The sequence below is a fragment of the Cicer arietinum genome, chromosome 4 (assembly GCF_000331145.2).
Source record: "Cicer arietinum cultivar CDC Frontier isolate Library 1 chromosome 4, Cicar.CDCFrontier_v2.0, whole genome shotgun sequence".
In the NCBI taxonomy this organism is placed as follows: Eukaryota; Viridiplantae; Streptophyta; class Magnoliopsida; order Fabales; family Fabaceae; genus Cicer; species Cicer arietinum.
In genome coordinates this window covers 41,652,011-41,663,120 of record NC_021163.2, presented here as the reverse complement: position 1 = coordinate 41,663,120, position 11,110 = coordinate 41,652,011, and the positions used below count along the sequence as shown (strand labels likewise).

Here is an 11,110-nt window from a genome sequence, read left to right as displayed (position 1 = left end):
GACACAAATGAACTTATTGGATGCACAAGATTGGTTAAAAACCCTAAATGGACAAGAATAAGCGTAGGGAGGACGAAAATGACCTAAATGTTAATCCAATGACACAAATGAACTTATTGGATGCACAAGATTGGTTAAAAACCCTAATTGGACAAGAATAAGCATAGGGAGGACAAAAATGACCTAAATTTTAATCCAATGACACAAACACACCTAATGGATGCACAAGATTGGTTAAATACCCTAATTGGACAAGAATTAGCCTAAGAAAGACGAAAATGACCTAAATGTTAATCCAATGACACAAATGAACTTATTGGATGCACAAGATTGGTTAAAAACCCTAATTGGACAAGAATAAGCCTAGGGAGGATGAAAATGACCTAAATGTTAATCCAATGACACAAATGAACTTATTGGATGCACAAGATTGGTTAAAAACCCTAATTGGACAAGAATAAGCCTAGGGAGGATGAAAATGACCTAAATGTTAATCCAATGACACAAATGAACTTATTGGATGCACAAGATTGGTTAAAAACCCTAATTGGACAAGAATAAGCCTAGGGAGGATGAAAATGACCTAAATGTTAATCCAATGACACAAATGAACTTATTGGATGCACAAGATTGGTTAAAAACCCTAATTGGACAAGAATAAGCCTAGGGAGGATGAAAATGACCTAAATGTTAATCCAATGACACAAATGAACTTATTGGATGCACAAGATTGGTTAAAAACCCTAATTGGACAAGAATAAGCCTAGGGAGGATGAAAATGACCTAAATGTTAATCCAATGACACAAATGAACTTATTGGATGCACAAGATTGGTTAAAAACCCTAATTGGACAAGAATAAGCCTAGGGAGGATGAAAATGACCTAAATGTTAATCCAATGACACAAATGAACTTATTGGATGCACAAGATTGGTTAAAAACCCTAATTGGACAAGAATAAGCCTAGGGAGGATGAAAATGACCTAAATGTTAATCCAATGACACAAATGAACTTATTGGATGCACAAGATTGGTTAAAAACCCTAAATGGACAAGAGTTAGCCAAGGGAGGATGAAAATGACTTAAATATTAATCCAAGGACACAAATGAACTTGTTGGTTGCACAAGATTGGTTAAAAACCCTAATTGGACAAGAAAAAGCATAGGGAGAATGAAAATGTCTTAAATGTTAATCCAATGACACAAATGAACTAATTAGATGCACAAGATTGGTTAAAAACCCTAATTGGACTAGAATAAGCCTAAGTAGGACGAAAATGACCTAAATGTTCATCCAATGACACAAACACACCTATTGGATGCACAAGATTGGTTAAAAACCCTAATTGGACTAGAATAAGCCTAAGTAGGACGAAAATGACCTAAATGTTCATCCAATGACACAAACACACCTATTGGATGCACAAGATTGGTTAAAAACCCTAATTGGACTAGAATAAGCCTAAGTAGGACGAAAATGACCTAAATGTTAATCCAATGACACAAATGAACTAATTAGATGCACAAGATTGGTTAAAAACCCTAATTTAACAAGAATAGGCCTTGGGAGGACGAAAATGACCAAAATGTTAATCCAATGACCCGAATGAACTAATTGAATGCACAAGATTGATTAAAAATCCTAATTGGACTGGAATAAGTCTAGGGAGGATGAAAACGACCTAAATGTTAATCCAATGACACAAATTAACTTATTTAAGGCACAAGATTTGCTTAACACCCTAGTTGGACTACAATAAGCTTAGGGAGGACGAAAATGACCTAAATTTTAATCCAATGACACAAACACACCTATTGGATGCACAAGATTGGTTAAAAACCCTAATTGGAAAAGAATTATCCTAGGAAAGACGAAAATGACCTAAATGTTAATCCAATGACATAAATGAACTAATTGGATGCACAAGATTTGTAAAAAAACCCTAATTGGACAAGAGTAAGCTTAGGGAGGACGAAAATGACCGAAATGTTATTCCAATAACACAAATGAACTTATTGGATGCACAAGATTTTTTAAAAAACCTAATTGGACTAGAATAAGCCTAGAGAGGCAAAAATGACCTAAGTGTTAATCCAATGACACAAACACACCTATTGGATGCAAAAGATTGGTTAAAACCCCTAATTGGACAAGAATAACTCTAGGGAGGAACAAAATGACCTAAATGTTAATCCAATGACTTAAATGAACTAATTGAATGCACAAGATTGATTAAAAATCCCAATTGGACTAGAATAAGCCTAGGGAGGACGAAAATGACCTAAATGTTAATCCAATGACACAAATGAACTTATTTGATGCACAAGATTGGTTAAAAACCCTAATTGGACTAGAATAAGCCTAGGGAGGACAAAAATGACCTAAATGTTAATCAAATGACACAAATGAACTTATTGGATGCACAAGATTGGTTAAAATCCCTAAATGGACAAGAATAAGCTTAGGGAGGACGAAAATGACCTATATGTTAATCCAATGACACAAATGAACTTATTGGATGCACAAGATTTGTTAAAAACCCTAATTGGACTAGAATTAAACTAGGGAGGACGAAAATGACCTAAATGTTAATCCAATGACACAAATGAACTTATTTGAGGCACAAGATTGGTTAAAAACCCTAAATGGACTAGAATAAGCCTAGGGAGGACGAAAATTTTCTAAATGTTAATCCAATGATACACACTACTAGAAAATTACGTTTTAGCTGCCATTTTTAGCGTCGGCCACTGACATCGGCGCTACTTAGCGTCGGTTTAGCCGACGCTAAGGTAGCAACTATTTTTTTTCAATTTTATTGACAATTAGCGTCGGTGTAGCTGACGCTAAATAAAAAAAAATTAGACCCTAGTTTATTCATTTTAAATTTTTTATTTTTTATTTTAATATTTAGCGTCTGAGTGGCCGACGCTAGGTTATTTTTAAATTTTTTAATATTATTTGTAAAATCAAATTGAACCCTACATTTTAGTTGTGTATACATCGTACCCTACGTTTTGAACCCCTCTCTCACACTTTGAACCCTAATCGGAGTAACATACATCGTACCCTACGTTTTGAACCATTCTCTCACACTTTGTCATCGTTGAACCCTACATTTAGAACCCATCACTGATTCTCATTGCTCTCAATGCAGTGAGTATCGCCGCCGAACCTGTGACCCTCTCGAACTGGTCACCGTCACTTTCAGAGTCGTCATTGTCCCCCTCTCGAACCTTCGAACCCGTCACCGTCACTCTTAAGTCGCCGTTCAGTGTAGCTGTCGCACTCTCATCTATGGTCGATTCTCAATGTAAGTGTCGCTGTCTCACTCTCAATGTAGCTATTTAGGTTTTATTGCATTTCAGTTGTGTATTCTTGTTCAGGTTTTATTGCATTTCAAAGGTTTTATGGCATTTCAGTGTTGTATTTTTGTTTGGCCAAATCAATTTTTATTCTTCGCCCTGGCATTGTAGGAGCACAGTAGTAGAATCAATTTGTATTCTTGTGTATTTGTTTGTATTCTTTGCCCTGGCCAGTAGTAGAATCATTTAATAGTGACAAGCATTGTAGGATTAGTCAATTGAAACCTAAAAATAAGAGCAAACCTAAACAAGATATGAATTTAATTTAGATAATTTTGTGCTGTAAGTGACAGGTTTAACAGTGAATTCCATGTCCTGAATATCTGAATTATGGTTTAACAAGATATGATCCATTGCATATCTGAATTATGTCGTATTGGGGGGAATGAAGTCCATGTCCTTCTATTTAAATTGCTCCTGGTTTAATTTGATTATACTTTATATCTGAATGAAGTCCATATCTGAATTATGTCGTATTGGGGGATGAATTCTGTCGTATTGTGTTTTAGAAATATCATGGTAAATATGATTGCTGGGGCAATTTTCATGGTAAAAGACTATAAGTGCAGTTTTCATGATTGTTGAGGTAGTTTCCTGTAAGTGCAGTTTTCATGGTAAAAGAGTTAGGCAAATGCATTGTTTCTTTTACACATAACAGTTCCTCAAGAGTTAGGCAAATGCATTGTTTCATTTTATTTTTCAGTCCCTTTTCAATTTACTGGTTGTATGTTCCTTCCTAGTTCATTCACTTGAATTTGATGATTTGACTTGCTAATTTATTAAATTCAATAAAATATAATTTTCTTGAAATGCCCAATGCAGAAGACATTCTGAATTGTGGGAGACCAACTGTGTTTCTGTTTCTGTTCATCAATTTTTATTTATTTTTTACTTTGTATTCTAAAGTGTTAGGTTTTTCATGCTCACTTATGTCATTGATAATTCTGTTTTTGCTTTCTTCATAATTCTGTTAGGTTCTTCATAATTTTGTTTTCATACTATCTTGTTATTTTGTTTCATAGAGTAAATAGGAATGGAGAGAGTATATTCTAAAATTGAAGTTATTTTTTGGTAATCTTTCCTAAACTTTCTTACTAGTATTTTCGACAGTTCAAGTACAAGACGTGAAATTTAAGCGAAAACTCTGCATTGAACACTGTATTGAAGGTTCTTCATAATTTTTTTTTCGATACTATCTTGTTATTTTGTTTCATAGAGTAAATAGTTATGGAGAGAGTATATTCTAAAATTGAAGTTAGTTTTTGGTAATCTTTCCTAAACTTTCTTACTAGTATTTTCGACAGTTCAAGTACAAGACGTGAAATTTAAGCGAAAACTCTGCATTGAACACTGTATTGACTAACACAAACTTAATACCCTTCGATTATATTGGCAATTTAATTATCGTCTTCTAGTCATAACTTAGTTCTTGTCCTCTCTTTGTAAATAATTAAATTTATTTCTACAGCCAACTAAAATTGGTTATGAACTCATCCACTAGGAAATCATTCACTTGGAACATGCTTTAATACAATTAATCTATTGCATTGTGCGTTAACTTCATATATTTGATTTTATAGGCCTAAAAAGGCTCAATGTAGAAATCCTAGAACTTTTTCTTTGAAATGCATCTAACAAGTGAATAAACAATTTACTTTGGTTGCAACAGTTGGTCCCCAATTCTGTGACAATTTGTGGCAGATTCTGTTTTAGCCACCAAGTTGTTGAACTGAAACTGGAAATGGATGAGATAAAAGTTGAAAGATTTGCCTCATGTGATCTGTGAATGTTTATTGCAATTGCAGTAATGCACGTCTTTACATTGTAATTTGTAAGTTACCTCTAGGATTGTTTGTACTTATGTCCCACCCCGTGTAATTTTTTTTGTGTGATGGCAAGGTTGTTGAATTTGTTTAACAGTATACTGGAAACCAACACACAACCCAAAAAAGGAAGAATGGTGTGGAGTGGATACTTATATGTATTACAATTTTCATTTTTGAATAAATATTGGAAGAAAAGGATAAGTGTGCAGCATTCTTTGCAGGTTGGGAAAAACTATTTATGTGCAGATTGGAAGCAAGAGCTAGTTACATTTTCAGAGTTCCTTGAGCGGATAAGGTCGCATGGCTGTTCTCCTGGTGGTCCTACATATCTTGCTCAGCATCCATTATTTGACCAGGTATTCAAAGTTTAGATCTCTTGTAATTCTTTGACATGCAAATTCAGGACATGAACTGCTCGTTTAAGTTTCTCACACTATTGAATTGACAGATAAATGAGCTTCGGAAAGATATCTTTATTCGCGACTATTGTTTTGCTGGTGGAGGGGAGCTAAGACCTCTCAATGCTTGGTTTGGTCCAGCTGGAACAGTAACACCATTACACCATGATCCACATCATAACATACTAGCACAGGTATTTCAGTTGTATACTTTAATAGTTGTATTGAATAATTGCAAATTAAAGCTGCTTGTTAAACCCTCACCTTCACTGGGTCCTGCCCAGAGAATATCATGTTAGATACCCCTTACTATTGTGGCTCTTGTTTCTTTTGAGCACTTGTAAGCAATTAATACTTAAATAGAGGTCCCATGGGTCCAACTTCGGTCGATACTATAACCAACCCAGCTATTCATGCTTCTTAGTTCTTACCTAGATTACAATTGTGTTACTAAATGTACAATTTAGTCCTAGCAAGCTAACATGACATAGGTGATGTACTTCCAGCAATACAAACGAAGTTCAGATTTTCTATCCCTTATTTTAAGTGAAACCTGTGATGCACAACAATCACATTGTGGTTTGTATAATATTCTAGTTATTTAAATTGTTTACAAAAGGCTGCTTACATTATTGTTGCAGTGCAGGTATCCAAAAGATTTCTGTGCACCACGGAATAATCTATTTGACTGAGATTATTGTATTGTTTCTCACTTCTAGGTTGTCGGGAAAAAGTACATTCGGCTTTATCCAGCATCTATGTCTGACGAACTTTTTCCCTACTCGGGCACCATGCTTAGCAATTCCAGCCAGGTATTTAGGTTTCTTAACTGTAAAATTGAGTTATTTCCTGTACAGTCTACTTGTGCCTTTGCTTGGAAGAATACCATATCACTGCAACCCATTTGAATGGCCAAATAACTCTTGAAGTATTTCATTAATTCAGTATATTTTCTTACTGTCTTATTTTTCTTACTCTCCACTGTATGTATAATCTTGTAATTTTATTACAAGCCTAAAAGTAGTATCTCATGCATGTATAATTTTATTTTTCTTTCTCACCACTGTATGTATAATCTTATGCATGTATAAAAGTAGTATTATTTTTCTTACTCTCCACTGTATGTATAATCTTGTAATTTTCATGTCACTTTGATCGCTACATTTCACTTTTGATGGAGAAGACAAGCATCTTCTATGTTGTGTTGCTGATATCTATGTAACTAATCATTTCACATCCCAATTACAGTAGTATCTCATGCATGAACATCATTTTCAGCACCTGCTTTCACCGTGATAAAATATATATGTAATAGATATTTGTTCCAGTTGTTATACGATGCTATCTTGTTATTTTGTAGTTTTAGAACACTAAGTTATTTAATACTCTGGTGCGTTTGTTATGTTGTCAATGCAATGACTTTTAATGTTTTTTAGCTATCAATTATATTATAAAAACAAATAAAATTAAGCAGGGACTAAAAAATTAAAACAACTATTTTTCCCCCAGCTGATGTGTCAACTGACTTTTTAGCGTCGGATATTTCAATTTTATAGATAGCATCGGTGTATCGTAGGTCAGGCCGACGCTAATATAGCGTCGGATGGTGTTTGGCCGACGCTAGTCATTAGCTTTGACTGTTTTAGCCTAGTCCCGACACCGACACTAAATCACCATTAGCGTCGGCTTTGGGTCGGCTTTTAGCGTCGACTTTGAGCCGACGCTAAATCATCGTTAGCGTCCTATTAGATTCTTCGACATTTCAGTTTAGTATTCTTTTATAATGGATTAGAAGTACTCCTCGTACTGTTATTTTAACTATTTATACTTCTTTTGATGTTTAAATTGTTTTGGATATTGTTCTTTCTAAATCTATACAGTATGGCAGTATCCCTTTAATTTCTCTATAGTTTTCATAGATCTGGTTTGCATTTTGTTCTAAAAGATGTGCTACTTAATTTATTTGTATTAATTGAGTTTACTATTTATTCTCATAATCAATCTTATTGGACAGTTTGTGAGAGGTAACTTATATCTTTCTCTTATAGTCTTTTTAAGTATCTAAATAAATTATTTACTACCATATTTTATCATTATTATTTCATCCTCACTACAACATTTTGGTGCTATGGCAACGCCTAATTTTTTATGGTAAAAAAACCGTTCTCGTAGAGGTAAATAGACAACAGTTTTTATATTTCGTTGCGGTAGAACATGAAATTTAATAATTTCTACAACAACACTAAAAAACCGTTCTCGTTGTTTATTGATATCTTTACGCAATATTTATTCACCATTGTTCTTTAGTTTTTTAAAAAAAACTGTTCTTGTAGGTACACGTTTCATGAAACAAAAAACACTTTTTTGAGTTACTTTTTTATAGCGCCAAATATATTTCCTAAAACAAATCCTTCTCATTTTCCCTCTCTTGAAACCCTATCTCAGATTTTCAGCAATTCTCATTTTCCCTCTCTTAAAACCCTATCTCAGATTTTCAACAACAAAGCCTTGAAACCCAGAATTTCAGCAACCTAGCTTCTCTCATTTTTCACTTTCAGCAGCTTCTCTCATTTTTCACTTTCAGCAATATCTTCTTCTCTCTCTCGCTTACCCACAAATTCTTCTTCTCTCTCGCTCTGTCGCGTAACCCATCTCCGTCGCGTAACCCATTCTCCCTCGCGTAACGGATTCTGTCTCGCGTAAACCCTTTATCGCGCAACTCAACCTCGTTCAACATCGTTCAAGGTTTCGTTCAAGGTCTGAGGATTCTGTCTCGCGTAAACCATTTATTCCAACCGTGTTTTTGGTATGTATTTTGTATATTTGCTCTAAAACCCTAATTTTTCGAATCCTATTTTGCTCTGCTATTAGGTTTAATTTTGCTACGAATTAGTGTTATAATCCACTTCTCAAGCAATTCTCATTTTCCCTCTCTTGAAACCCTATTTTGCTCTGCTATTAGTGTAACACCCCAAATTTTATAATAAACTATTTTATTAATTAAATAGGAATTTAGATAATTAATTTGATGTTAAAATTATTTTATAATATATGTTGATTAGTTTTATGATTAATTTTCCTTATAAGCATGATTTATATGATGTGCTAGTTTTATAAATATTAGATTGCATGAGCGATATAAATAATAAATATTATATTTTACTCTTTGATCTATTTTTTTTTTTAAATAATAGTATTTTAGTGTAATATATAGTTTAAAGAAAAATATTTTATGTGATTTTACGTGTATATATGTGTACCCAATTAATGTAGTATTTTTGTGTGCATTTGACTGATATTAAGTATGCACATAGTTATATTTCAATTATTTATAACTACTTTCTATTTTTAGTTATTGTTTTTTATAAATAATATCTTGAGATATAATTGATATTGTGTTTGATTTCTTTTATTTTATATACCTTTTTTGACATTGTGATTTTATATATATTTATTATGATTTAGTAATTAATATAGAGTGTTGGTGTAATATTTATTTATTTTATAATTTTGACTATTTTCTAATATGATGGTATTATTATCATATGAGTATTTTGAGAAATAAGTATAATTGTAGATATTATTTTGAATGTGAAAGTTTTAATTATTAGTAATATGTTTTTTATATTGATTATTTTAATTACTCTAATTTAGTATATATTAATTATGAAATATTAGTAATGTTTTGAAAATTTAAGGATGTTTGGAAGAGTATTAAAAAAAAAAGAGAGATTAAGTAACAATTAATTTTGTTTTAGAAAGATAAAAATAATAATAGTAAAACATATATTAAATAAGGGACAAATGGGTTTGACCCATTTATGTTAACCCTAATTATGTTAATAAAATAAAAATCAGAAAAGTAAGAAAGGAGTTGTAGCAGCCGTAAAACCAAAGAGAAACACAACAACAACCTATAGTTTGACACCGACGATCGATAATTGTTCATGAAAAGTTTCTCTGTTCTCGTCCGAATTTCAGTATGTCGTTTTATTCATTTAAGTAGTCAAATAAACATACTTCCTCGGATTTTTAACCATCCAAATTTCTCTCTAAAATCCCCGACTTCTCCGCATGTTAAATTACTTAGTTTGAACCGTTCTTCTTCACCGTAAGTCCGATTTGAGTGAAACCAACGCCAAAACAATCGTGTGAAAAATGGCTATTTTATCCACTAATTTGTTTTCTGATTTATGGTAGGTTTCCTTGACCGAATTTCGAATTTAGTTTTTAAAGGATGTTCTCATAATTTATTTTTAACATTTACCCATAAATTGTCGAGTTAGATCGATTGAAAGACAAAGAGTCAGTGAACAAAGACTGTTTGCTCGTGGAATCGTAGTCGTGTTTGAAAGCGTCAAAATAAGGTAAGGGGTGAGAGAGCGTTTGAATTCATGAGTATAATATATTGTCAGATGAACGGGAAAACCGTATTTCCCAACGATTCATCCGGGGCTCGCTACGTACGGCAGTAGCCCTTTGAGAGATAAATAAATTAATATGAAAAATAGAAATTGTGAGATTAAAATATGGAATAGAAATACTTATAAGGTGTTGATTGATTCGTTAAATGTGTGGTATTTAATATTATTGTGATATTTGATTTAATTTCGTTAAATGTTGGGCATTTGATATTATTGTGATATTTGATTTAATTTCGTTAAATGTGTGGCATTTGATATTATTGTGATATTTGATTTATTATTGTTAAATGTGTGATATTTGATATTATTGTGATATTGGATGTCGAATGAATTTTATGTATATGTTTGATTAAATGTGTTATATGAATTTTATGTATATTGTTAAATGTGTGATATTTGATATTATTGTGACATGTTTAGGTGATGTGATGATAAAAGGTGAATGCATTTTGATAAGTTTTATGTGATTATGGTGATGTATAATTAACAATAATGATGTTATAAATTTGTGATAGGTCTATGTGATGATGTATGATTGATGAGATTGATGTTATAAGATTGTGATGAGTATATGTGATGACGTGTGATTAATGATAGTGATGTTATAAATTGTGATGAGAGTATTGTGATTCCAATTTGTGTTTGAGATGAAGGTCTTAATGGAGTACCATAGGCCAATGAGGGGAGAAGATAAATATTGAGAATTTGTGAAGTGGATATTATTTTGTCATCATATTGGTAGGGCCTGACAAGCCTAGTGATTTCGGGGAAGTACAACTGAATGAGCCTGATCGTGGCGGTCTGCTGTCGAGCCTTAAGGCAAGATTGTTAGACCTTGGAGGTATTCGGGTGGGGAATTCCTAGGTGACTTGGGGGTCGCACTCCAAATGTCGGGAGCTACCACGCAACACACGTTTACCTCGACTGTCGGGTATATGTGTCTCGGGTTGAGTTGAGGGGATCTATGAGGACAGGGCCAATTTGAATTGTCCGTCCACTGGGATGGTGGCATAGTATCAAGCCTCCTAACCAAGTACTTCAGAGTTAGAATGGTACCACATTGTGAAGTAGAGTCTAAGCTCATGCATAGCATTG

The 11,110-nt window shown here is 33.1% G+C and overlaps 1 protein-coding gene across 1 annotated transcript; it reads left to right on the top strand.

The window, feature by feature from the left end:
* The first annotated feature begins 5,013 nt into the window (after nt 1–5,013).
* On the top strand, nt 5,014–6,566 carry LOC113784353 (lysine-specific demethylase JMJ30-like). The gene is made up of 3 exons (XM_073368071.1): nt 5,014–5,549; nt 5,642–5,785; nt 6,311–6,566. The coding sequence occupies exons 1-3, from the start codon at nt 5,259–5,261 to the stop codon at nt 6,497–6,499; spliced, it is 624 nt and encodes a 207-aa protein (XP_073224172.1). The 5' UTR covers nt 5,014–5,258; the 3' UTR covers nt 6,500–6,566.
* The last annotated feature ends 4,544 nt before the right edge of the window (nt 6,567–11,110 follow it).

Excerpts from the sequence above, each read along its gene's own strand:
- LOC113784353 (XM_073368071.1), top strand. The coding sequence starts at position 5,259 with ATGGCAAGGTTGTTGAATTTGTTTAACAGTATACTGGAAACCAACACA. Across the intron at positions 5,550-5,641 it reads AGCATCCATTATTTGACCAG|ATAAATGAGCTTCGGAAAGA; the intron begins GTATTCAAAGTT and ends TTGAATTGACAG. Across the intron at positions 5,786-6,310 it reads ATCATAACATACTAGCACAG|GTTGTCGGGAAAAAGTACAT; the intron begins GTATTTCAGTTG and ends TCTCACTTCTAG.